This window comes from Aythya fuligula, chromosome 23 (genome assembly GCF_009819795.1).
Source record: "Aythya fuligula isolate bAytFul2 chromosome 23, bAytFul2.pri, whole genome shotgun sequence".
Classification (NCBI taxonomy): domain Eukaryota; kingdom Metazoa; phylum Chordata; class Aves; order Anseriformes; family Anatidae; genus Aythya; species Aythya fuligula.
In genome coordinates, this window is record NC_045581.1 from 1,818,470 (window position 1) to 1,846,215 (window position 27,746).

Here is a 27,746-nt window from a genome sequence, read left to right on the forward strand (position 1 = left end):
CGCACGGAAGCCGCGAAGGGCTCGGCGCGGGGGCGGCGTGCCCGGCCGCACCGCCCCCCGCCCGGCCGCGCCGCCCGCCGGGCCCCGCTGGGAGCGCGGGGGGCCTCGCTCCGGTGGCCGCGTCCAGCCCTGCCCGCCGCGCCCCCCCCCCCCCCGCCCCCCCACGACCCCACCCGCCGCCGCCGCCGCCGCCTCCTCCCCGCCCGCCCCCGGGGCGCGGAGCGCGGCTGTGCGGGAGAGACAATAGAGGGGCCGGGCGGGCTCCGCGCAAAACTGCGCGCCCCGGGGATGGATGGCGAGGTGTGCGCGACCCCCGGGCCCCTGCGCCGGGGGATGGGGTTGTAGCGGGGAAACGGGGAGCGGGGCTCCGGGGAGGAAGGCGGGGAAGGGGGGCGATGCCCCTTGCTGAGCCCAGCCCGCCTCTGTGCTAACCTGGCAGGGTGCGGGAGGCGGCAGGGCTGCTGTGAAGAAAGTGCCGGGGCTGGCCGGAGGCTGGAGAGCGGGACATGTTGCTGGTGCCCCCCTGATGGTCGCCGGGTGGCGGTTCTGCTGGCGAAGGGGAGGCTGGTGAGAAGCTGGAGGAAGGCGACGCGCAGCCACGGTGGGGGAAATCCGAGGCTCCGGCTGGGAAACCATGGGGAGATGCAATGGGAGATGTACGCTGGTTGGATTCTGCTGCCTGCAGCTGGTAAGCCGAGGGGCCGTGCGCTCATCAGCATGCCGGGTTGTGCTTTGTGCGAAATGCTCGCTGTCACCGCTACCCGCTCCGTCTCGGCGGTGACCTTGCTGTGGGACCAGCTTGGGGATGCTTCAATGCGACCCAAAAAAAAAAAAAAAAGGCAAAGAGAAAAGAAATGTGACCCTCCTCCCCTGCTTCAATCCAGTGCTTGCTGGAGTTGCAGAAGAGGAGACGGATTTGAAACAGTTCCCAGTGCTGTCAGTGCCTGGGGATGTGTCTTGAGCAGGTGTGAGCTTTGTTTCCAGCTGCAATCTCTTCTCTCCGAGTTAGCTGCTGCGGGTGGCTTCCCATCCTGTGCTCAGCAGCTCCAGGGATGGTTCTTGGGGTGTGGGTCCCTTGCCTGAGATTTGGCAATAGTGAAACTTGGAGCCACAGCCGGCACTTTGCAAACTCCTGCTTTTGAGTGGGACCGGTCTGCTCGCGGGCTGGGGACACTCGCACGTTGGGGGAAGAGAGGACAGACAGGGTTCATTTGAAAGGGATCGGGGATATTTGCAATAATTGTGTGTCGTGCTTTCCACCGCCCGCAAATCCATCTTCATCAGGCTGGTGACAGAGGGCCAGCCGAAGGGAGCATGTGGGGCGTTCGGGGGGTTTCTGATAAAACCAGCAACCACGGAGGTTGCAATTAATTATCCAGGCGCTTTTCCAGGCAGGTGGTTTGTTGAACCTGGTAGTCAAGTGGCACCCGTGGAATTACATTGTCACCATTCAGCGACTGTTGGGGGGCTTAGCATTGCAAGGGAAACAGGGAGGGAATTGCTGAAATGTTGCCTGGCCAGCCCACGATGTCCCCATGGACTGGGGGGTGACCAGGCGGCAGAGCGCTGTGGATAGAGGCGGTGATGTGTGTGATGGAAACGGGCTCGGTGTCTGCTCTTGCGGAGAGCTTTGGAGATGATGGTGGCATCCTGCTGACAGGCAGTTTCTTCCCAGCGTCGCTCCCATTCATTTTTTATCTTTCAGAAGGCCATGGCCGTGGAGTTGTTCTGACCTTGCAAAAGGTGGGGAGCGGCTTTTCCTGGGGCTAAGGGATGCTTCAAAGCAAATTAGTGCTGGGGGAGCAGAGCATCATGCTGCAGGAATTGCCTTCTGTGCCCTGAAACTTCCCCGCTGCTGCGGTTTGGTCGGTGAAGTCTTGCTTTGCGCCTCGCTTCTGTTCCCGCTTATTCAGGATAAAAATGATGGGTGTTTCCTTGTGTGCGGGAGTTTCCTGGCTTTCGGTCACTTTTTCCTTCACTGCTCAACTCAACAAGAGTCTTGTTGGCATTTATTCTGCAGGGAAATACTCCAGCTCTGTAAAGAGAGGAGATTTTGATGCGTTTATTTTCGGAAATGAAACAAATCAGTGCGAGCTCCTAGGCTGGGAGAGCAGCTCCCGCACGCAACCGGGGAAACTTTGTGATGCAGCCTGAGGCTGGGCTTTCCACCCCATCCTCACCCTGTGTGTCCTAGTGCTGCTGCGGCTAGGACAGGCTCCAAAATTGTCTCTTTTTGGTGGCCCTTCCACCCCTGGGTACCCCCAACTCTCCCAGGTTGCACGATGCTCTCCAGGAGGGAGTCTGGGCAGAAACGCCATCCTGCTGTGGGACTAGGCCACCCTGCCTCATCCCAGCACCAGTGCAGGATGCGTGCTGCTGCTCAGGGCTCTGGGCAGGCTGCGGACCACGTGCATGCTCCAGCTGGAGCTCCTTGAGGTGGTGGTGACCACCACAGCACCCAGCCAGCCTCGTTGCTTGCTCTGGGCTACCAGAAGGCAGCAGCTTGAGCCCTGCTGGGCATGGGGAGGTGCCCCCGAGCACCCAGTGCTGAGGGGTGGCAGCAAGGTGGGGCCACGTTTATGTGGGGTTGGGGCTTGCAGCGGTGGCACAAGTCCTGGTCTCCTGGGGAGGAGAGGAGCCTGGAGGCCACGCACGGCAGAAGATGCTCCTCCGGGCGGGCTGCCACATGTGGTGGCAACCGAACCAGGCCGGGGGCTGGTTTGCTGTCCACAAGCTTCTGCCCAGCCCCGTGGCCATGAGCTGCAGCACCCCAGGCAGTGCATCCCAGCCCCTGTGATCACCCAGATAGCGCAAACGCTCCTTCACCGCCGCCTCGAAGCACGCGGTGAGCCAGGGCTGCAAGTGCCGGGTGTTTCCACTCCTGGGAGAGAAGAAATGCCAGCCATAGTTTGCCTCTATTTGCGATTTTCCAAGGAAAAGGCTAAGAAACCAGTGAGTCATTTACCAGACACGCAACGACAGCCTCAAGAGGGGCTGGCTGGAGATATTTATGATTATGAGATGAAATGAAATCAAAACTCTCTTTTTACGCCAACTATCCAGGAACAAGAGGCCACTTAATGCTGCTAGCATCAGGTCGGCTCGCCACACAGGAGTGGCTCTGCTGGGCTGGGGGCTGGGGGTTCGGCTGCTGCTGAAACCAGCCGTTCCCTGGGACGCCCGATGTTGTCGGGGGAATTTATGTTTTCTTTATGCGAGCAGTAAAGCTGCTGAGCTGGCCAGATGAAAAACAAACCTGCCATGCCCTTCGCCACCGCCAGCACATGGGAGCTGTGAGCTGCTCCTCTGGTTCATTCCGAAGCCTAACGGTGGCGGCTGGAGGTGGCAGCCCCGCTGTGTCGCCCTCCTCCCGGGGCTGCTTGGGTGCGGGTGTGGAGGCAGGGGGACGCCTCGTTGTTCGCCCCACTCCCACCACCCCTCAGCATCGCTCCGAAGTGTTTTGTTCTGTTCTTTGTTCCTCTCCTTTTCCTTTAATTGGCTGGGAAAGCAAAGCTCGGTTGATGCCTCCCGCCGGGCTGAGCCTGCCGGAGCTTGCCCAGACGGTGCTGTGCCGCGCCGTGCCATGGTGTGCCGTGCCGTGCCGTGCCATGCCAAGCAGTGCCATACTGTGCCGTGCCATGCAGTGCCATGCCGTGCTGTGCTGTGCCATGCCAGCACTGGCCTCCTTCCTCCTGCAGCCTCCTGGGGCCAGAGGTGCAGGCAGAGCAGGGACGTGTCTGTCCCATCCCACCTGTCCATCCCACTGAGGGGTTTTCCTATGTGCAAACCTCCAGGATACAACCCACAGTAACCGAGCCTGCACGAGGAGCTGGGAGAGAAGCTAACGAGTGACCCCAGGGCGTCGGCCTAACGAAGGATGGGTGAGGGCAGCTCATGGTCCCATCCGCTGCAGTCCCCCGCTCTGCCTTGTGCCATCCCTTTGGGACACCGCAGCCAACCCTCAGTGGGGTCGTCCCCACTTGTCCCCACTGCACCGCGCACCCCACAGGCACACACCCACTGCTGGCACCAGCTCCATCGCCGCTGAGAGCCTCCGATGGCCACGGGCATCTTTTGTCCTTGCGTGGTTGCCGTCGTGCCCGAGCCCGTGCTTGGGGCCAGCGCGAGAGAAGCGGGACTGGAGCTGCCCCCACCACCAGGGGTGGGGGGAATGGAGCCCGGGCTGAACTCTGGATGTGGGTTTTCAATTACACAATTAAATGCACAATTAGGTATAATTACCAGTGCTCAGAAGCCGCGACTGTTCATAATAGGCATGTAATCTACTGCAGTCACTGTTTATACTGCTCAGCTCTGCTCCCTAATGATTATGGAAAGCTTTCACATTTGCATGGTTGCCATGGAAATTGGGTTCGGGGCTGACAGAGGCATCACGGATGGAGGACCCCACGGCTCCCCGCGCCCCTTCACCACGGGCCGGGCATGGTGGGTGCGTGCCCAGGGGATGCTGCGAGGGCCGGGGGTGCTGCAGGGCAGCAGGACCTGAAGGGGAGGGATGGGGATGTTCCAGGGTGGGCAGCACCGAGGGGATCCGGCGATGACATGTGCGTGTGTCAGAGGTCCGCGTGTGTCCGGGCAGGTGCAGAAACCCCAACCCAACTTGTCACCAACCTGTGCGGCCACCCCGGGAGCCGAGGTAGGGAGCATGGGTGCGGGTGGCCACGGAGAAGCTTCCCAGCATGGCGAGATGTCCGCGTGCATGAACATCCTCTGTTGTGCACACGTGTGCCTGCATTATTCATACAAAGAGCTGTGCTTGACAGTCTGCTATAAAGGTTTATTGGCGTGCGTTTGGGAAGGAATGGTGTTACAGCTCTCAATTAAAACCGCTATTAAAGCGCAGTATGTCTAAATTTGCAGGGCTAGCTAATGTGCACCCAAGAGTATTAAAGGGACCGCTGGAAGATCTCTCTAAATCATTAATGCTGATCCGCAACAAAGCTGGGAGCAATGGGAACCGTTCAGAGGGCTGGAAATAAATGTCTTGGAGGGCTGGGGTGGAGAAAAAATGACTGGGGTGAGCCAGAAAGCCGTGGGCAGCCTGGCTTGACGTGAAGACCTGCGAAAGCACAGGAAGGAGAGGCTGATGCATGATGTGATCAGCAAAGCCGAAAAGACGGTGGCGTAATTGATGTCTCGGAAAATGAGCCTTGTCCAACAAAACTTGCTCTTGTTTCTCAATGAGCTCATGAGTTTGGCTGATAAAAGTAACGGCGTTGACATAATAGTACTTAGATGCCGATAAGCGATTTGATTTAGCCCCGCGTGGCTTTCTGTTAGAAAAAAATTAGCGCTATAAAAAATCAATGCAGCCGGGATCAGGGGATGGAAGCTGGGGAAGCATCAGCGTGCGCTGGGGCTTGACTTGGAGGGGCTGCGTGCTGAGCTGGGGACCCTTCAGCACCCGTTTCGGTGCCATGGTAGAAGGCACAGAAGCACTGCTGGAGGAGGCAGCGACTCTGCCCCTCTCCATTGGGCTGCTCTGGACTTGGCTCCGTGCACCCATCCTGGTGGCTTTGGCTGGGACGTCCCCGCGGTGACAAGCGGAAGCGGTGACACATGCCCGGGGCTTTCACTGGCTACGGAGCGAAGCGGGAGCCCGAGGCTCCCGGATCAATAAACATCTTGGCCGGGCTCCTGGCTGCTTTGTTTATTTGCAAGCTCTGAACTCTGCCTCTGGCTGAGCTCCGGGCCGGGAGATAATCACCGTGTGGGGAAGTAATACCTCAGTCCGGGCCTACTTGGTGTAATTTGGGCTAGAAATCCTATTTTCCAGCAGACACTGGTGTGCCAGAGAGGGGCCTCGCCCTGCCCAGGTGAGGTGTTTCAGGAGAGTGAAGCTTCCTGGTGGTGGGGTGGGCTGGTGTCGGGGTGGTGAGGGGGCAGGGGTGACGATGTCCCCGTGGGGAAGGGGGGGACTCCCTCCCCCAGCCTGTGCCCCTCTGGCACTGCTGCACCCCAATGTTTTCCCCTGGGAGGGAGGCAGGGGCTCCTCTGCATGGGTTTCTCAGATGAGCAGAGGATTGCTGCACAGGAGGAACTGTGGGGGCTCAATAATTGAGAAGGATTTGGGGATCAGACGCTTCAAAACTCATTGCCATGAAATTCCAGCACTCCATAACCATGGGATGGGAAAGCTACTGGTAAAAAACAGCCTGTGGGGTCTTAGTGGGAAATTAGGGGACAGCCACCAGTGAACTCACATCCTATCCATGGGCCATTCCATGGCTCAGGTCCCTATTTAGGACCCAGAGCCAGTGCTGAGCCCATGGCACTGCCATCCCGCCTCACCAAGTGCTGGCACAGCAGCGAGCTGCGGGCTGTGGTCGCTGGGAGGATGCTGGGCTTGGGCAACAGCACCCAGCATCCTCCCAGCCTTGTGCCAATGGTCCATGGTGGGAAATAGGGCTGGAAAAGGGCTCTGTGACCCCACAGGCACCGCGTGCCACCCCTGGGAGCAGGATCCTGCCAGCATCGCCTCCCTCCAGCGAGCAGGGCTGGGCACACATGGGTGCTGCAGCCATCGCTGGGTACATCTTTATGGAAAGGGGAGAAAAACACCAGAAACAGGCAGCAGAGAGGAAAGAGGCACAAAAGCGTGACGTTCCCATCAGTGCCGGCCGCACGTCTGATAGCTCCTCCAGCGCCGGCCGGCAGATGCAGGTTATTGCGTATTGATCGCTGCGGCGCCCGGCCAGGCAGCGCTGCAGGCACCGGGGACGGCCTCATCCTGGTGACATGGGCTGCATCCCCATCCCCTGTCCCCTGGGGTGGCCGGGGACATCCTTGTCCCCATCACAGCACGGAGCTGGGGGTGGGTTTTGGCTGGAGGGGATGTGTCGGGGGTTTAGCGTCTCCTGGGAAGAGGCTGAGTTGTCTGGGGACAAAACCTCCCAACCCGGCAGGATGCTTGGAGGTAGGATGGTGTGGGATGGGACTGCTGGCATCTTCTCTCCCTGTCCTGCAGGTGACTATTCATTTCAATTTTCAAAATCTGTATGTAACAGCCTGGAAAAAATGGAAAGGAAAAGTTGGCACAGAGCAGCCCGATCATATTTAAACAGGACATTAAACCCCAAGTGTTTTATTAATAAGATTAATAACCACTTGGATGTGGTTGGCTGGGAAATTTCACACATTTTTCGCTTTTCACTCTGTGGCAGAAGGAGATTTGGGGGAGAAAAGGCCAATTGCCCATCAGCCTGCACCTGGGCAGAGGCTGCGGTGCAGGACGCAGCACTCCCTGCGGAGATACCCAAAGCCCCACAGCTTTAGGTGATTGTGGGTGCCCTTGGGATCCCACACCACACGATTTGCCTTATTATTCAGGATTATTATATTTTCCCAGCGGGCGCATGGTGCTGCAGGCACAGCAAATCTTGCTGGGGTGAGGTTTCCCTGTGCTCCACCAGGGACCCAATGCTGGGAGCCCCAAGGGATGCGGGGCTGTGTCGGGGTGCCCAGCACAGGGGCAGCACATCCCGGTGGTGCCGAGGGGGTTTTAGCAAACAGGAGCTTCAGGAGAGGGCTGAAGGAGGGTGGATTTTGAGGGGTGAATGCCAGAGGTGCTCTGATGCCCCGAGGAACCAGAGGGGTATTTGAGGGGTGTCAGGTTGAGACCCCACACAAGGTCATCCCTGTGCAGAGATGCTCCGGGCAGTTTCTGTCACCATTTCTCCTGTCACTGGGCGGTGTCCCAGCACCCTCCTCATCCTCACTGCCCACCCCGTGTCTCATCCAAGCAGAGCACACAGCCGCTGTGCCTGGCCCAGGTCACTGTCATGCACAAGGGACACAACCCGAGGCAGGGCAAGGACCAAGGTCGGAGTGCTGACCTCCTGTTTGGCTCTCAAGGCTAATTGCCTTGATTAGGGCTAATTAGTGCTCTGGGCCAGTCTGGTCTCTTCAATCAATAGTGCATCCCTTCCCCGCTGCACGTGCGCAGGGCAGAGCCAGGAGCACAGCCTGGGGACACCGAAAGGAGCCGGTGCGGTGGTTTGGTCTCCTGCTGGGGAAGGAAACACAAAAAGCTTTGGGGGAAGGGATTTGGGAAGTGATGGGGCTGGGGCATGGTCTCCCCATCCCCTTTTGTGGCTGGGGGCTGCAGGGAGCTGTGGACATGTCACCCTGGGGCTGGGGCACTGCCTGATACCTCGTCCCCTGGGCATGCTCCTGTGGTCCCGTGGGGACACCAAGGCCCTTCCCTTTTCCTTTTTTTTTTTTTCCTTTTCTTTTTCCTTCTTCCCTTTCTCCCCATTTAGGCCCAAAACCTGGCCCCAGCCCCTTCCCCACAGCCCGAGGGGGCTCACCAGCATCCAATCTGTGCCTCCATACCCCCCTCTGCTCCTGTCCCCTCCTGTCCCCCCAAAACCACTGCACCCAGCCCATCGCTGGGCAGTTACCAAACCCCCAGCAGCCCACCTGACTCCCCCAGTGATGCCATCCCTCCCATCCCATTTTTGTCCATCCTGGCCCATTTTTATCCATACCAGCCCGTTTTTGTCCATCCTGACCCATTTTTGCAGTTTCTGGCTCAATTTCCCCCCCCCAGAGCAGCAGGGGGCAGTGGGAGTGCTGCGGGGGGCACATCCCCAGGGCAGCTGCAGGGATGGGGATGGCACCGAGCCCCCACACCGGGGCAGGGACCGAGGGCACCCTGGGAGCAGCGGGGTTGGTTTGGGATCAGCGCCGGGGCTTTTTACCCGCCTGGGAATTCGCAGCACGTCCCTGACTCGGTGACTCCAAACACGGATTTAATTTGGCAGCAGGAGGCTGTTATTGTTACGGCCCGCTCAATAAATACCAATTGATTATTAAAGGCTTTTTTTTTTTTTCCTTTTTTTTCCCCTGAAGCTCACCACTGGTGAGGTCCCCTCCAGCCCTGGGGGAGCGCGTCCCCATCCCCTCCTTGTCCCCTCATCGTCATCCCTAGGGCCGTCGGCTCTCCTCGGGCTGTGTCTCTTGCACCCGCCCTGGCTGGCTCCCGGCCCCAATTATTTTTAATTCGAGCACCCGAACAAAAGGCTGCGCAGAGGCGGCGAGCTTGGGGCACCCTGGGGAGGCGGCACTCGCCAGACAAAGCAAAGCAAGCCCTAAGGATGGGCATCGCCCGCATCCCCTCCCCACCATGAATTATCCATGGGCCGCATCCTCCCTGCAATTAGCGCTGTCGTTAATGGGGCTGGGGACCCCAAGGAGTAAGAGGTGGAGCTGGGTGCTGCTGGGTGCTGAGCGGGGACAGCCCCGTTTCCCATTTGTGGGGACCCCAGTCTTGTTGTCAGGCCATCTGTGCTGTCCTGATGGGTTTTCCCCTGAATTTGTACGTGGAAATCCTCATGGGGAAGCACCAAAAGGGCGATGGCTTAGGGCAGAGGCACGCTTTGGGTGCAGAAGTTGGGGCAGCATGCACGTCCCAGCTGGCAACTCCATCCCAGGTGGCTTCGGGGGGAAGAAACTCTTTTTTTTGGAGAAAAAAAAAAGCCATCCCTATGGCCTCTTGAAGTGGCATTCAGCCTGGCATGGAGGACAGCCCCGTATCCCCATCAGACGTGGGTGGCTGAGGTCTTGCTGTTTGGGGTGCTCGGGGCGGGTTCAGCCCCAACACCCACAGCACCTCGGTGCCAGCCTAATGCGGTGGGCATGAAAAGAGGAATAACCGATTAATAAAAGCAATTTTTATGGATGTTTAAGAAGTCTCTAATGAGCTCCCATCCACTGCAGCTGCTAATCGCTGTGTTTAATAATGTGCTGGTGGTCACGGCGCGCTCTGCTAAGGCGCCTTATTAAATCCTCGCCGTGATGAATGGGAAAGGTGGCAGCATGCTTAACTGCAATTGTTATTTTGCTAACGTGCAGCAATTGTTGGAAATATGAAGGGCTTCAGTTCTATTAGGGCTGCACATCCATACATGCGTGCCCATTTGTTTCCAGCTTTTGTGCCTCTCCAGCACTGATATTCCTGCCGGCGTGGGAAGATGGGTTTTGGGCTGTTGGGTTTTCAATAAATGGGATTGCTATTAAATTCCTAAATAGTAACGGCAGCGCTAATGATGTCCTGCACAGCCCGTTGCTCCTTAAAGCACCCCAAAAGAGCCTTGTGGCTGCTTGGGGGAGCCCCCAGCAGCCGAGCTCTGGCTCTGGTCCTCGTGCTGCCGTGTCCGCAGCCACTTCCCACCGCGTGCTGCTTTCTCATTCCGCCCCTGGGAAGATTTATGGAGCCACCAGCGCCGCGTCTCCCTGCCGGGCCCATCCGTCTCCCCGGCTGACAATAACTCGCCTTTAATATGTGCATATGAAACCCGTAACCGCTGTCACTCCCCGTCCTAAGTGGCTCGAATTAGAGGCTTGAAAAACGAGGGCAAGCGGCCGAGGCGGTGGCTGGGCACCCAGCAGGTGGGAGGAGAGGGAGGGCAGCTCCTAAAGGTGCTGGGGTGGGTGCTGAAGGATGGGGCTGGTGGATGGAAGGGCTGGGGGGACGCCTGTGTGCCGTCCGTGATGGGACAGTGAGGATGGATGGGGTTTTGGGGAGTGTTTCTAGGTCAGGGTGGGCCCTCCACCCAGCGCACCCATGGGTGCCATCTCCGCGCACCCCTCCAGCCCCTCATCCCCGATGTGGGAAAGGGCTCCGGGAGCATCCCCCCCGGCAGGCGGCTCTGCCCTGCCATTAAAACCAATATTTGGGAGCCACGCGCGGCTTCGCCTCCCCAGCGGCCGCCTCCGGCTGCTCCTTTGGCGGCGGCGATGCTCCGGGGGATTATTTTTGCTCCCCGGTTCATTAGCGCGGTTGTTACCAGGCAGATTCCTCGCCCGATTTTCTTTGCAGCCTGCAGGTCGTGGGAGGAGGGACTGCCGGTTTCCATAGCAATACGGTTGGCTTTAATCAGTATTTCTTTCCTGGGAGAATTGATTACGAAAGGTGTCACTAAATAAGTCAGTAAATTGGATTTTTTTTCCCTTTCTCTTTTCGCCCCTCTCCTCTATCAGATTATATTAGCAGCGTCTTTGAGTCGCTGTTCGAGATCCGGGGGAAATTACCTCTTGCTTCTTGCAGATGTTGGACTAAAGAACTTAACCAGAAGAATTAGCATCGAAATTGCCTGCGGCTTAATCCTTGTCCAAACGGTGCCTTTTATTGGGAGCCAGGAGCCAGCAGCAAATCTCGCCCTCGCCCCGGGCTTGGCTCTCAAGCTGTGTCACCCTGAGCCCTCCCGTCCCTGCCGGGGCAGGAGTGGGGGGGTTGCAAGTTTTTGGAGGTTGGTCTCACCCCAGAATTTAATATTTAGGGATTTGGGTTCCCTGTCTCTCTCCTATCTTCCCACCTCACTTGCTGTCCCCATGCATCCCCCAGATTTAAGCTGCAGGAGCTCCCTAAGGCCACCAGCACCTCTGGCTAGAGCCACCTCGCTGTCACCTCCTCGTGGGTGTCCCCTATATTGCATTAATGCAAGAACACAACTTTCTATATTCTGTAATATAATTTAGCATTTTGATTCTACAAACAGTCTGCCAGGCTCCCCCGTGCCCTTCAGGTGCAGGGTGCATCCCTTGGGCTGCCCTGGGACAGCCGTGCTCTGGCGGAGGTGCCCACGTCCCCGGTGTCACCGCTGGGGACATGGAGGAGCTGGGCTGGGACAGGGACACGGCTCCGCTCGGCATCCCCAGACCCACGGGGAAAGCCTCCTCCTCCACGCACTCCCCCATTTACTAGGGATTTTTTTTAGGGGGTGTTGCTATGTTTTAATTAATTCTCAGCCTCCAAGTGTCCATGCTGCTAATGTGCTTTCTGCTGTGAGTCTTCGGTTTAATCATCAGCCGTGGCTCATTGTATCTAATTGAGGTGCTTGATTAATCACAGTTTTATTTGTCTGAAAGCGTGTTTGTTTGGAGCTGGCATTTGCAGGAAGGCGTTTGCCAACGTTTCCGTGCCCTGGCCCAGCAGCCGCCCTCAGCTGGGTGCCGGTGCCTTGGTCTGGTGTCACTGCCACGTGTCCTGCTGGCAGGGACAGCGACATGGGGACATCTCCCTGGGGGCTTCTACAGGGCTGGGGGAGCTGTGGGTACCTCCAAGGCTGAGCTGGGGACTGGGGAACTGTGTTGGACTGGGGCTGGGGGGTTTGTTTGTGGGATGGGATGGGACGGGGTAGGGTAGGGTGGGATGGCCATAGCCATGGCCATTGCCCAGGTCTTCTCTTCCCTTGATTTCTCCTCTTGGTCTAACTTAGGCTACAAGTAGTAATTCAGAAAGGTTCAGCCCAAGTCCCTTCCCAGGCCACCCAGTCGTCCCCCCCAGTGCTTCCGTGGGTTTGCAGCCAGGAGCTGCTCTCAGCCTGGTATCTGCCTTTCTCCAGGCTTCCGATCATCTGCCATCCCGTGCCTCAGTTTCCCCATTAGCCTGGCAGTGAGGATGAGACGAATCAGCCCCTCCTGGCGGTGCTGGTGGCCCTGGCTGCTCAGCTCCACCAAAGGCTCGGTCACCAAAAATCGCTTGCTGTTCCCATTAGCTGGATGTTAACGAAAGGAGCTCTTCAATTGCCACAGCTCAAGAAAGGGACAGCAACTGGAGCAAAGTGGCAATGCCAGGGCATGGGGTTGTGAGGACATCCATCCTGCCCCAAAGAGATGGTGGCATTGTCATTTGTCACTGTGCTCCTTGGCAAAGCCCAGCCACCCTCTGCAAACGCTTCTCAGTGTGATGCTGAGCAGAGCAGGACTCAACCCATTTCCCAGGTGGGTAAACTGAGGCACAGCAGCTCTGGGGCAGGTCTGGCCCATTGCCTGTGTCCCTGCTCCATCCCCTGTGCCCATCCTTCCCCAGGACCCTGATGCCAACCCAAGGCATGGGGCCACCCCCCCTGTCGTCCTCAGTGGAGGGACCCTGGGGACCATTCTGAAGCCATTTGTGGGGACAATTAAAGCAGCCCATGAAATGCTTTGTCAGATGGAGCCTGTCTGCAGGAGGGTGTCAGCTGGGAGGCAACTTCTGGTGGGGAAGTGTGGGAATGAATCACTTTGACTTCCTTGTCTTTCTGTCAGCGGCAGTAAAAAAAAAAAAAAAAAAAAAAAAAAAACACCAAAGTCTCATCTCAGCCTTATTGCTCCGGTTCAGCATTTATATAACAGTAAAAATAATAGATGCAATATTGTATCTCCAGCCTGTGCGCAGTATAAGTAGTATTTGAATGTGCTCTGAGCCTCCGTATGAGCTGGCTGCCACCATCGGATGCGCGGAGGTTTCCAGAAGAGCTCAAACAGCTCCTCGTGGGTGGGATGGGGCTGCTTGGGAAGAGCCCTGGTACACGATGGGACCCCCACCACCCTGCTTTTGGGTTGCAGAGAGGATGCTCAGCCGGCTTGTCCCTTGCTGGAGCGCCTGGGGCTCCTCGCAGCGCAGGGCAGGGTGACGGCAGGGACCGCTGCGGGGACGCGGGGTGACGCACGTCGAGCGTGAAGGCAGCAGGAGCCTGGTGGGTCTGGGTGCGCACAGGGCTGTTGGGGTGCTGCTGGCTCGGAGGTCTGGGGACTTGGGGGTGTCTCCTGCCCCGTGGGTCCCACCTCGGCTTACCCCGAGGAACCAAGCCCATTGCCTGTGGTGTTACAGCCCGGGCAGGGATTTGGGGACCCTGGTGTGAGCTGCTTGAGATGCTCGTCCCCCCATCAGGCATCTCCATGCTCTGCCTCAGTTTCCTTTCCCTAAACTGGAGCCAAACCCCAAAAATGGGAGGGTGCTGGCTGTAAGCTGCCTTGTGCAGCACTTGGTGACTTTTGGACTACTTTGGGGGGACACCCGTGGGCTGGCACCACCAGCTGCCACCGGGCTGCATCCCCCGGGCTGCTAGAGCTGGGGACAGATTTGGGAAGGGGCCGGGGGGGCCGGGGCCGGGGGGTGCCCTGGGACGGGGCTGATGCTCGCGGTGGGGGCACCCATGGGTGCCGGGGTCGCATCCTGCCCACGTGCCGGGCTCCTGGGGCGCGGCGTCTAGACAGCCGGGGCTGCTGCTGCGTTCCCATGGCAACGCGGCCGGATGCGGCGGCCGGAAAAATTAAAGAAATAACGGGGAGGAAAAAATGGCAAGAGACAGCCAGGGCCGCCCGGGGCTCGGCAGGTGATGGGGAGCCCCGGGGGGGACCCCAAAGCTCTGCCTGTCCCCCCACTATCTCATCCCATTGATCGGGGATGCGAATCCAGCAGTGCTGGGATTTAGGGGCAGAGAGGTCCCAGCAGGGGCTTTGCTGGGGTAACAACACCTGCAGAGTCTGGAAAAAAAAAAAAAAAAAACAACCCCACTTTCTTCAACCTCGCTGCACAACCACCAGCAAAAGACCCGATTTGTACCTTTTTCACCCCCTTTGTGCCCACTTTGTGCCCGTGATGCGGTGGGGCTGCAGCTCGGCCCTGGGGCCGCATCCAGCCCATCGCCGCCCGCTGCGTGGGGGCCCGGCGCTGGCTCCTTTAATTTATTTTCATCTGCGCCGCCGCCTGCGATTTCACGAAGGATTTTGCAAGTTGGAAGTAGGTCAAGAACTTGTTTCCAAGTCATTAAATGAAGTCCCTGGGTTCGCAGCGGTGTTTGCACCTCGTTAATAGTCAATTCGCTCGCTTGCCATTAATTTAAATCGCAGCCAATTTCCCTAAGTGGAGATGTGCGGCTCCTGGGGGTGGGTGCGGTGCTGGGGGTGCCCAGCGCAGGGTGCTGGGCAGGATCCGGCCCAGGCTCCATCCGTGGGTCGGTCCCACGCACTCCGGTCACCCCAGCACCGCTCAGCACCCGCCTGGGGACACCCAGTGCCACCACCTTCCCGGGGGCTCCAGCAAATCTCCCTTCCCGCAGGACACCCCACTGCCAGGTCGGATCCTGCCCCATATCTCTGACCAAAGGGGTTCCCACCGGGCCCCAGGATTTCTTGCAAAACCTCCCAGAAACGGGGCATTTCTGGCAGCGAGCAGCCGCGGCCGGCGCGGGCTCAGCAGGGAGCTGCGCTCGCAGCATCTTTGGCCGCGGCAGAAGGGAATCTGCGATGGAAAAAATCTATTCAAATGCAGCTAAATGAAAGTAAATCCCTGGTGAGCCCCCGGCATATGGTGTTCAGAAGGAAATAGCCCGGCTGAAGGATAATGGCCCGTCGGGGGGCAATGAATCCGCGCTCGGCTCCTGCCACGCCGCAGGGACGGGACGGGTGGATTTAAGCTCGCTGCATTGTGCGCGGGGCTTTCGGCCGGGATTTGTGCCCCGGCGCCCAGATGCTGCTGCTGACATCGAGCTCGGTGCCGCTGAGCACGGCAGGAGGCCCGGGGGCCGCATCCTGCTCCCCTGCCAGCCCTGGCCTCGCTGCAGCCCCCGGCAGCTGAGCTGCACGTTGTCGCCTTGCCAAGAATCGTGTTGGGATCGTTGATCCTTGGTGCTGAGTTGGGGTTAAAAATCCCCCCTGCAGCATCTCATGTTTGGGGTTTCATCCTCTGCCCTATCTCTCCCCATGGGCTCTGGGCTGTGTGGGTCTCCAGGACCCCTGGGGATGGCGAGCTGGGACGTGGGCAGCACCCAGACCTGAGCCCTCCTGGAGGGTCCCCATGGGCTGTCCCCAGGGGTCCAACGCCAGTGCACGGAGCCCAGCACCTGGGAGGGGCTCAGCATCCCTTGGCAGTCCCAGCACTGGGGCTGGAGCCCCCATCACCTGGCTGGTGACACTGCTGCCATGCTGTAGGGGACAAATGCCAGCAGCAGGCACCAGTGATGTCCCTCCCCAGTCTCCCACTGTGCCTGGCTGGCACAGGATGCCATACTGGGATGCTGAACTGGGATGCTGTAATGGGTTCCATAGTAGGACGCTGCACTGGGATGCCATACCAGGATGCTGTACTGGGTGCCATACTGGGATGCCATGCTGGGATGTCCAGCTGCTTCCCAGTCTGTGCTCAGCCCAAAAGCAGGTGGCTGAAGGCAGAGGCCACAGCAGCTCGTCCTGTCCCACACTGAAGGACCGTGCTGGCTGCCTTTCTCAGCTGCTTTTCCCCCTGCTGCTTGCTCAGCTTTTGATGAGAAATTTGTGGCACAACAAGGGAACCGCGGACACCGAGGCGCGGGGGACATTTGGGGACCAGGGAGCAGGGGAGGTGTTGCTCCCACTCCAAGCACTGTGCATGAGTGTACATTGTCCTGCTCCAGATTTGGGGATTTTGAGCCTCCAGAAGAACCAAGCAGCTCTGCTGCAAGGGGCCAGGGTGGAATTCAGGCAGCCGGAGGTAGAGACTGGGAAAAACAGGGGAAAAAAATGGGATTTCCCCCTGCCCAACCACTAAAATCACCATTTTCCTGCTGCTGCTTCCCTGGGGAAGTTGCTGGGCTCTGCTGCTGACATTTGGAGCCGGGAGGAAACCTGCCCGTCGCACTTCAGAGGGTTTCAACAAAGCCATGCTGGCAGGTGAAGGGAGTGTTTTCCTCCTGATATTTCCCAGAGGGGGGCAAGAAAAGACACAAAGAGTTTTCGTTCAAGAAGGTGACGTTTCCCCTGCCCCCCCCCCTCCCCCCGAAAGCATTCTGCTTATGAAAAACACCTAAAACTGTTGTTCTGTAGCAAAACTGCCCACGTAAGAAAGAGTGAGCAGGATGAGCCCAGGGCAGGGAAGGACGTGTGGTGGCCTGGTCAGGGCTGTCCCCACTGTGCAGAACCCGAGGAACCACCACAGGAAAACGGGCTGGGAAATCATCACCTGCAGTGTGCCCAGCATCCACACACAGCTCCACAGCTTTGTGGGGGGACAAGGGAGACGCAGCGACTGCGGTGATTTTTGGGGTGTCTGGCCTCATCCTTATCACTGACCCATGGGGATGCTCAGGAGCGAGCAGGAGGGAGGGACTGGAGGGATTGTTCCCCCCCCAGCTCCCCTGTGGCTATGGGGAGGTGGAGGGGAGCCTCCCCCAGCCTCAGCGTGTTTTTTTCCATCACGGGAGCTTGCTCCCATCTCTCTCCACTGGTTAATTATTGAGGCTTTGGGGGCTGCGATAATATATTTATGCATCTGTGTCAGCAAACGTGTCAGCCCCATCGCAGCTGAGGCGAGAGGATGGAGCGCGGGGGGGTCTGCAGCCACGCAGCGTCCCCGGGGGAGGACGAGGGGAAATAAGGCAGGCGCTGCGGGGTCCTCACTACACGCGGGTCCTGGGGTCGTTGTGTCCACCCACGGCCACATCCTCTGGCCACTGCCTCTCTCGGTGGTAATTAAGTGGTTTTGGACAGGGCTCTGAGAGCCATTAGCTGTGACAGTTGTGATGGGAGGGTCGGCTGCCGCGTCCTGCTGCCTCCACCCCGTAAACCCCAGGCAGGGTCTGCGCAGGGGGGTTGGGGCCGTGGTGGCTCCTGGTGACACCAGGACAAGGGGCAGCCCCCAGCTCTGTTGTCACCCTGTAGACATGGTGTTTCAAAGAGGACCACGTGTGGGCGATGCTCTTCTCCATTTGCCCCTGGTCCTTGTGCCACCGGGCAGAAAAGAGCCCCACGTCTCCTGCCACAGCCCTGCAAAAGCCACCAAAGTCCTGCAGCCCCCCGGCCACTGTCACCAGGGCCATTATTATTTTATCTTGAACCCACAGGGGTGGAAGCAATAAGAGAACAAAAATTGCAGCTGCAGGGCAGGAAGGTTTCTGGTTTGGGAGGTCTCGGATGCAGGAGGGATTTGGGGATTTGCAGCTGTGAAACCTCCAGGCTGTGAAATCTGGCGCGGGTGCGCACAAATTGTTTGGTGAGTTGGGTCCGCGCAGCCCTGCCCATGCTGCCAGAGCAGAGCTCATCTCTGAGCCCTTGCCTCATGGTTTACTTAGTGCAGGCTGCGAGCAAAGGGCTGGGAAAACTCATCCACGTATTGTCACAGGGCACAGCGGAGCGATGGTGCCACAGCCAAGGGGTAATGTGGGGACAGCAGCAATGGGAAGCTCCTTCCCTCTTGAATTTGGTGTCAGCCCACTAAAAAATCACATTTTGCTCCAGCTCTGGCTCCTTGGGCTCTGTGTCTGGCCAAGCCTTATCCTTAATGTCCCCAGGGCACCTCCCCAAGCTCTAACCGAGCCCAGCCACTTTGGCTCCTTGATTACAATTAAATCTTTGTGGGGACCACGTTTCAATTAGCAGGACTCTGGCGTGTGCCTGTGCCCAGCTAATTGGTATGATTTGCTGCAAAGGGAACTTTTGGGCTGATCGATGAACTAGAGAGTGTTTAATTAAGAGGGAGCCCTAAAACTCGTTGCATTGATCAGCTGCAGGATTATCTTAATTAGCAGTGGGCCAGTGCGGGGCTGCCCAGCCCCACAGCCCCAAGAGCATCACCTGCAATGTGGGAGCAGAAATAAAGAGGGGAGCAGGGTGCTAATGAGGGTGGGTGGTTAATGGGGTGTTATTAGCGTGGAAATTGGTACCTGGGACCCAAGGAGGACAGTATGGGGAAGCTGTGCTGAGTTTTGGGGGTTGGAGGCTGCTCAGGTTCCTTAGAGGCTTCTCGCAGGGCACACCAAGGGCTGGCAGAGCTGCTCCCTGCCTTTAAGGCAATGCAGAGCCCTGCAGATGGGCTTCCTGATTGCCCTCGCCTTGCTTGGGGCCACCTTTCTTGAATTATTGCCCAAAATTGTGTAACCACATCTTCCTCTTTGCCTGGAGATGTGGCACTGGGTGTCTTGGAGTTTGCTCCTGAAGGATGGGGAGAGGATGCTCTGGGTGCTGGAGCAGCCCGTTGAGTGCTCACTGCAACATCTCCACGTTTCCTCTTTGTCTCCTTATTTTCCTCTGCTTTAAGCAGGACTCACCAGGGCTGAAAGATGCAGGATTTGCTCTTAGTGCTGAGGGAATGAGCTCAAAGAAGGGTGCACGCAGAGCAGCGTTTACCTGCTGGGGCAGCTCTGGCATCGTTTGTCAGTGCAATTAGCAGCCCTCACTCAGCCACGGGGAGACCACGGTGTCTGCTGCTAATTTTGCCTCTCCGTGTAATGAAGAAGGATTGGGCTGGGTGTCTCGATCAGGCTCTTCTCTGCTCATCCTCACTCCTCCAGCCTGTTCCAGCTTGATGGGCTGGGATTAGGGAGCTGCGTGGCACCAGAGACATCCCCTGGCTCCATAGGATGCTCCTGGGGGCTCTTCCCAGCCCCATCCCTTGGGTAGGAGGCTTGTTGGTACCCAAAACCTTGCAGCTTTGGGTCTCGCTCCCGCTAAGCAGCTCCATCAACAGCCACCAGATCGATGGACGGCTATAAAACCGAGCACCACGCTCCTTGTATCATTTATTATTTACATCCCTCGATTTAAAAGATTTACAGCCCAGTTGTGAGTATTTCCAAAGGCTGTTTCCTCGGAGAGTTTAAATAGTGCGGAGTGAATTAAGCCTCAATGCAAACAGCCCGGCCCCAGGGGCTGCGGGGGCTCTGTGGTAGCTTTGTGTTGGGTGTGACACAGCCAGGATGGCTTTCCTCTGCTGGCTGAGATGTCCCTTAATTAGAGCTCTCACTAACCCAGCTCAATGAGCACTAACACAAGGGCTGCTTCATGGATGGGAAACTGAGGCACAGCTGAGGGCACCTTGGTGGCCAGGCAGGACGAGATGTGTTTGCTGCGGTTCATACTGGCAAAGCACTTCGGGAAGGATTTTCACCACCTCATCTATTTCTGCTGTAATTAGGACTTATTAAGTGGGGCTGAAGGGTCTGGCAGGGTCTCTTGGGGTGCGAGTGCTGTGGCCCTGGGGCAGCCCCAGCTGTAAATCCCCTGGGGGTACTTCAGGAAAGCCCAGCGCCTCCAGCAAACATCCAGAGCCCTGCTGCAAGCAAAGCCAAAGTGTTGATTTTTGTCCAAATTGCTCCTTTTTAGCAATAATCTTCCTCCGTGGTGTCTTCCCCACACACACATAAGGTTCACGGTGGAGAAACTGAGGCACGGAGCGGTGCGGAGGGCGGCTGCTGCAGGGAGGACTCAGGTCTGCAGCTCGCTGGCTTTGCTGGGTAAATCTGGGGCATCTCTGAGAGAACTGGGGCCAGGCTGTCAGAAAGATAAATGTAAAGAGGTTTTGTGTTTGTTTTTTTTTGGCAATGCTGCTGGAGATGCATCTTGCTGCAGATGTGTTGCTGTGGCCCTGTCTCCTGGAGGATGGGGGTGTCTGATGTATGCACCCCAAAGCCCCCTAAAAACCCACTGCAACACACCGCTCAGATTTCTGCTTTTTAACTTAAAACAGTCAGCAAACGCCCCAGGGCTCCCAGCACACCTCTGTTACCACCTCTCCAGAAGCTAATTCTGTAATTAGGAGTAACAGACCCTGAGCTGGTGGCAAACGCAGCCATAAATAAACAAGGGGCTCACAGGCGGGTACAGCAGTGCCTGTCCTTAATTTTGCCAGCCGCGTGGTATTTACAGCTGCTCTGGCTCCATGGTCGTGGCTTACAGAAGATAACGGGGATAAAAATGGAGCGGCGTTGAGTGGGGAGGGCGGCGCACGTGGGGCAGGCACGCGGCGAGGATGGGGAGAAAAATGTCCTGTAAAATATCAGGGGAGGCCGTGCCCTATATGCGATGGGAATTACTCCCTGCACAGGCTGAGCAGTGGGGAAACTGAGGCACACAGGGTGCTATGGGGGGGGGGGGGAAGGCTCATGGCTCCCCCCTGCCCCTTCCCCAGCACCCGCTGGGGAACGTTCCCAATAACTCCTCGCCCGCCGTGATGTATTTGCCTGCCGCCAGCCAATGAATCATGCAGACGTTTCAGTCTATTGTAACTAATTGTCCATGGGATTTCTCATTAATTACACGATGCTCTTTGCCTTTAATGTCCGCGGAGCTGCTGCCGGTGACTGATTCCCCGCGCTGTCCCCTCCTTTGTTCTTCCCCAGATAGCGGCGCTGGAGCGGCAGATCTTTGATTTCCTGGGCTACCAGTGGGCGCCCATCCTGGCCAATTTCTTACACATCATGGCTGTCATCCTGGGCATCTTCGGGACCATCCAGTACAGATCCAAATACCTCATCATGGTGGGTGCCATTCAACGGGGGGGAGCCGGGCAGCGGGAGGGCGCGGGGGCTGCTCGCGGTGCCATGCAGCATCGTGCCCTGACCGCCTCGCTCTGTGCCGGCAGTACGCGGTGTGGCTGGTGCTGTGGGTCGGCTGGAACGCCTTCATCATCTGCTTCTACCTGGAGGTCGGGCACTTGTCACAGGTAAGCCCCAAGATGTCTGTGGTATCGGGTGCTGCTGCCTCCCGGCCTTCCTCTTCTCACCTTCCTCCTCCCTTCTGTCCCAATCCATCCCTTCCGTCCCAATCTTCCCATCCCTTCCATCCCATCCCTTCTCTTACATTCCCATCCCATCCCTTCTGTCCCATCCTTTCCATCCCAATCTTCCTTTCCCATTCCTTCTGTCCCAATTTTCCCATCCCATCCCTCCCCAACCCATCCCATCCCACCCCTTCCACCTCTCCCTCCCCATGCCTCTGGCTCTGCTTTTTGGGGTGGCTGGGACCAGCCCCTGGGGTGCCCCCTGCCCCTGGCACAGCACCCCCAGTGCTGGGGGAGCCTCGCGGGGATGGGTGCTGCCGGGTGCAGCGCTGACCGTGGGGGTTTGGTGGGACAGACGGACGGACAGACGGATGGATTGGCCGAGCTGGGGACACCAACGGGGCAGTGGGAGAGCAACGTGGTGGCGTGGTGCAGGAGGGGCCTCGGGGGCATCGAGTTAATGAGGCTGATGAGCTGGGAACTTCGGAGTGCTCATTAATCACCTGCCCGCTCTGAGCAGTGCCTGGCTTTGTGGGCGGTGTATATTGGGTGATGCCACTTCCAAACGTGGTGCTGAGGAGGTAGAGCAGAGAAGGGTCTCCATCCTGCTGTGCACACTGCGCCGCATGGTGCCACTTTTCCAGGGTTTCCTGGGGCTCTGGGAAGGTTTCTGGGGTCTGCACATGGCTCCAGCAACAAGGGCAGAGGGAGAGCCTGACCTCCAGGGATGCACATGGATGGACAGGGTGGAAAATACTGCAGGGCTGCTGCAAATACTGCAGGGCAGCAGCCACCAGCATGCTCTGAGCCTGAGTCTGGGATGTTAAAGTATAATTCTCACATCAAAAGAGCAAAACTTAACGTCGTGATGAGGTGTCACACATCGCAGTGAAGGTGGCTGCGTGGAAGGAACGCGCAGCACACGGCTTTAGGAGCTGAAACCTGGGAGCAAGCCCAAGCCCCTGCTGGTACTGAATTTCAGCTCAGTGCCATGCACACCCGGAGCAGGGGCAGCAAACCTTGGGAGTGACAGCCTTGGGATGGGGAGAGGAGTAGGTTAATTGGGTGCACTTCATTAAAAGATCTGCTGCTGCTGACCTGCCCTCGGTGGGGGCTCCGAGCAGCAGGAGCTTCGTGCAGCTTCACAGCGGGGATTTTGCTCATGGAGCATCCTCGGGTTGGAAAAGCCCTTTTTCTGTCCACCCCTCTGTGAGCCCAGGTGGGATCCCTGGGTCCAAGGTGGTGCCTCTGCTCCCCTCCCGCAGGACCGGGACTTCATCATGACCTTCAATACCTCACTGCACCGCTCGTGGTGGATGGAGAACGGGCCGGGCTGCCTGGTGACGCCGGTGCTGAACTCCAAGCTGGCCCCCGAGGACCACCACGTCATCACGGTCAGCGGCTGCCTGCTGGACTACCAGTACATCGAGGTGGTCAGCAGCGCCGCGCAGATCTTCCTGGCGGTAAGGGCCCCCCGGCACCTTCCTCTGCTCTGAGCTGCTGGGCTCTGGCGAGATGTCCCAGCACCTTGCCACACCTCGGTCCCAGTTATAGTTCATGGGTGGCTTTGGCTCAGCTGCATTTGGGAAGAGAGGAGCAAACAGGGCCCATGCGAGGTCCCTGTCCATGCCTGCATTCCCCAAAACACGGCACGGTGTGGGCTGGGTGCTGCAGGACCATCACCAGCAGGCAGGGGATGTGTTGGTGGCACTGCGGGCACCAAGGGTGCTGCTCCTCTCCCCGCCTGGCCTCCCACGGGTGCTGTGAGCTGGAGAACAGCGGTGACAAAATGTTGCTGGGAGTCTGAGCCCATGGGGATGTGCTGTGTGCTGGAAATACAGGGTCCCCCTTTCTGAAATGGTGACACTCTCACCTCGGGGACAAAAGGGCAGAGGGGAGGGGGTCGTATGTGGGTGCAAAGCTCCTGGGGAGCTCCGGGGGTTGCAAGGGAATTGGGGTCCGGAGCCATCCCACCTCTATGCCCCGAACCAGCATCCAGCTGGGTGCTCCCCAGCATCATCACGGTGCCAGGAGCAGCTCCATCCATCCCCCCACCATCCCCCTCGTCGCGGTGCTGCTCGCCCCGATAACCGGCTTCTCCCTGCCCGCTCTTGTTTTGCAGCTCTTTGGCTTCGTCTACGCCTGCTACGTCAGCAAAGTGTTTCTGGAGGAAGAAGACAGCTGTGAGTGCCTTTGCTGTTAGTCACAGGGGCGAGCTGCAGCGCTGCAAAAACATCCCCGATAGTGTGGGGGGCAGGCAGCTCTGGCTCAGGGCAGGTGAAGGGATTGTTTTAGGGGATTTTGCCCCTTTTTCCCCCTCTGAGGAGTCAGCTGTGCTGTGTTGGGGTGTGATGTGCCACCCATGCCACCACCTCACGCCAGCAGTCCTTCCAGTTCTGTGTCACAGCCCCGAGCTGCCGCATCTCCTGTGGGTGCTGTGGGATGGCAGCGGTCACATCTTGGGGTGCAGAATGGGACCAGTGCCACCCAGAGTGGGGTTCCACCCCCCTGGGACAGAGCATCCCCCCGAGGGTCCCCAGACCTGCATGGCAGCAGGGAGCATCACCAAGCCGTTGCCCCTGCTGCACGCAGCAGCCTCTGAGCCCTGATAAATCCACAGCAAAACTCCCCCCTCAGAGTGAGCCCAGCCCCATGAGAGGTCTTCAGCATCCCCATTTTGCTGTTTTCTGCCCCATTTGGGAGGTGCTGCTTTGCACTTGGCACCAGGGGGTCCCACAGCATCCTGCCGCTGGCCCACCAAGGTGTCACCATGCCACAGCCCAAACCACAGGGTGCGGGGTGCAGCATCAGATGCAGTGGGTTCGAGGCCATCCTCACACCTCCCAGCTGCAGCCTCTCCCTGCCTCCTCCTTCCAACAGCCCCGTGGGACACAGGGACCAGGAAATGTGGCACATTGTGTCCTCCTGGTGAGCGTCCCCATGGACAGACTCACGGCCAGAGCTGCCAGACAGGAGCAAATCATCCCCACCATCCCCGTGGGATATGTTGTGCTTCTGAGTGGGGCAGAAAGGGAAATTTAAGCCAAGAAGTGGGCTAATTCTTCCATAATCTACATTGTGCATTTCGCTCCGACAATAATCACCGCAGCCACCCGTACGGAAGTGCTGAGTACCCTGACAACAATTAAACAGGCAGTTACGGCCGTGGCCATCCAGCCCCATTAAATGCTCATCTGCCATTAATTAATTTGTGCCAGCTGGCAGCCCCAGCAGCCGGGTGGAGGCAGCGGTGTGCTTCGGCTGCCAGCACGGCAAAGCCACCGAGAAGCACCCGGCGTCCCCTGTGTCCTAGCAAGAATGCGTCCATGTGGGTGCCATGGAGGTGCGAGGTCCTTTGCTGGTGCTGGGTCCCATCATAGCACTGGGAAAAACCCTGGGGAAGCTGTGGGAAGCCTGGGACCAGGCTCAGCATCCCCAGGATGAGGCTCAGCATCCCCGGGGTGCTCTCTCCCTGCCACTGCCTCTGTAACCACTGTAGCAGAAAGGCAAAAAATCTCCGGGTGAAATTGGACTCTGCCTGTTGTAATAACTCGCTTATGGATCCGGGGATCTGGCACAGGGCTTATCTGCCGCCGCTGTCTTTGAAGCCTGTTTGCATTCCAGGCGGCTGCGCGACACTCAAACAAACTCAGGCGTTCGATACACTTTTAATATTAATGCCGCTGTAGCCGAGATTCAAATGTATCTTTTTAATGGAATATCTTATTAGATTTGGAAATGGATGGGTGCCGTTAAAATTGAGAGCTGGCTGAATATTAAGTCAGAAAGACAAATAAGGGGCAAGCGGCCTCCCTCGAGGGCGAACCCACATGCGAATTTCTGCTCCGGGGCCGTTTGTGGGGCGGCTCCTGGGCGAGCGGCCGCGCTGCAGCTCCCGCGGTGCCCGGCCTTGTAGGGTGATCCCGATGATCCTGTGGGATCCAGCAGAAGCAAGGACCTTACATTTCCAGGGTAGCAGTGGGGGTGAGGATGGGGAAGGCCCCAGGTGCCCTGCGTGCAGCCAGGGCTGGCGTTTGGTGCCACATCTCCTCCGGTGAGGCCCTGGGCTCTGCCCTCCGCACTCGCAGCGCTGGAGGAGGATTAAATCAGCGGGCTGGCAACGCAACCACAGCGGGCACGAGAGCTGCTGTCTTGGTGTCTGCGATCCTCCTAAATTACATGCTTTAAACGAGACGTAATTCCTCCATAATTCCCCTTAAATGCCCACTCTGCAGACAATGACAGGGTAATTTCACCCGCTTTGTCCAGCCCTTGGCACGAGGCTGCTGTGCTGGGGTTGGTCCGGCTCCGTGCATCACGGCCGGGGCGCAGCGCATCCCCGGGGTGCAGCGAGGCCCCAGGAGGTGTGGGGAGCCCCTCGCCCCCTGCCCGGCTCACCCCGCTGCTCTCCCCCTTCTCCCCAGTCGACTTCATCGGCGGGTTTGACTCCTACGGCTACCAGGCGCCCCAGAAGACGTCGCACCTACAGCTACAGCCGCTGTACACGTGAGTGCGCACCGGGGGCAGGTTTGGGGCTGCTCGGGGACCTGAGAGCCCCCTCGGGCCACCTGTGTGACCCAAAAAGGGTTTGGGGCCACCGGTGTGCTCCATGGCAATGGAAAGTGGATTTTGGAAGGCTCACGCCCCGCTTTGCTTCGTCGTGGGTTGGACAGGGAGCTCCATCAGCCCAGGCCACAGCTGGGGGCTGGGTGGTTTGGGGGGATTTGTGCCCCTCTCTGGGTGGCAGATGGGAGCTCTGGGGTGGGGGCACAGCGGGTGCAGGCTCTGCCAGGCTGGGCCCCCCGGGGCAAAGCACTCAGCGACTTCTTTCCTCTCCCCTGCCCATTAAGCTTAACTAGATAAATGCTCAAATGAGATAAGGCTGCAAAATCTACAGGGATTAGCCTCGTTCGGGCTTTGCTGGTTGCCAACAATTAATTATATTTTAAGTCTCATATGCAAATTCAAGGGCACGCCAGGCAATTATATATGCAAAGAGGGGACTGCGGCGAAACAAATGCATTTGGGATATCGCTGGGCTCTCACCGGGAGCTGTGCCAGCACCCACCACCCCGGGGTGTCCTCGGGTGCCCTGCCCTGGTCAGCTCATCCCCTGGGGACACAGTGTCCCCTGGACGGTCACTGCCATGGGGGGAACCTTTTGGATCTGCCTTTGTGGGGCAAATAGCACCTTGATAGGGTTTCCATTGCAGACTGGTTTGTTTGGGGGGAAACTGGGGAGAGAAGATGGCCTCAGCACTGCAGACTGACACCGGGGCTGGGGTGACCTGGACTCGGGGAGAAGAAAGGGCTGGGACCAGGGAAGGGCCCTGGAAAAGGGAAGGTGCTGGCAAGGATCCCAGTGTGCTGCAGCTGGCAGGGCTCTGGAAAGGTGTTTGGGAAGGTTTGGTCCCAGTGCCCACCTGCCCAGCACCAGCCACACACTCTGTCAGTCCTCCCAGGGATGTACAAGTGAGCTGGAAGGAGCAAATTCCTCCTGGACCTGCTGGGTTGAGCACGGGCTGAGGCTGAGAATCCCAAATCCATTGCAGGCATGGACAGGGGCTCGCATGAAGGTTGCAAAACCCTCCTGGCTTTGCTTTAAATGGGATGAGCAGGGGAGGCTGGGGGGGGGCACAGCTGGGCCCCCAGTGCTGTGGTGGCAGCTTGGATGTTTGGCTGCTGCTTACAGCTCATGCCAGTGAGACACCAGCACTCACAGGGCCTGGAAGTTTGCTACAGGAGACAGATATTTTGGGGGTTTCCACCATCTGACCCCACAGTGCTTCTTTTTGGGGACAAACATGCTGTTTCTGGGTCAGCCCGTGCCTGGAGCCATACCTGCAGGCTGCTGTCCCTTGTGTCCCCATGGGCACTCGAGGCAGGATGAATCCATTCTGCCTACAGCCTGTGAAATTAAAGCCTCTCAGGCAGCTCCCAATTAGCTGTAATTGGATTAAAGCCGGCCGTGTGGGAGGGTTTCCACCCAGAGGAAGAAGGAGGATGTGCATGTGCATGTCCCACACCACAGCCCGGGTCTTGTGGAGCTGCAGCGGTGGCACCATGTCCCCATCGTGTGCTTGCCCTGCACCGCTGGGGTTGGGGGTCCTGGTGAAACAAGGGTGAGGACCGCCATCGGCCACCCCAGCGGGTCTCTGTTCTCAGGAATGGGCAACGGGTGGGTGCTGGTGGCCGTGACTCCGTGTCCCCTCACTCAGTGCCATACAGGGACGTGTGGGGACACACGAGCACCAGCCCTCACGCCGCCTCTCCCCTTTGCTCCTCAGATCTGGGTAACCCCATGCCCTGAATCCACCCCGGCCGGCGTGGGACAGGACCCCTGGGAGCCGCCTGTCCCCAGCCCGATGCCACCACCACCGCCCCGGAGGACGGGGACCACACTGAGCCGCTTCCCCCAGCCCTCCTCCTGCTGCCAGGGGGGCCCCGCACCCCAAAACTGGAGCCGAGCGGGGGCTTGAGCATGTCC

At 58.5% G+C, this 27,746-nt stretch overlaps 1 protein-coding gene across 1 annotated transcript; it reads left to right on the forward strand.

Moving 5' to 3' along the window:
• The first annotated feature begins 506 nt into the window (after positions 1–506).
• On the forward strand, positions 507–27,704 carry NKAIN1 (sodium/potassium transporting ATPase interacting 1). The gene is made up of 7 exons (XM_032202350.1): positions 507–688; positions 20,880–21,017; positions 21,122–21,202; positions 22,525–22,722; positions 23,382–23,442; positions 25,684–25,765; positions 27,547–27,704. The coding sequence occupies exons 1-7, from the start codon at positions 635–637 to the stop codon at positions 27,554–27,556; spliced, it is 624 nt and encodes a 207-aa protein (XP_032058241.1). The 5' UTR covers positions 507–634; the 3' UTR covers positions 27,557–27,704.
• The last annotated feature ends 42 nt before the right edge of the window (positions 27,705–27,746 follow it).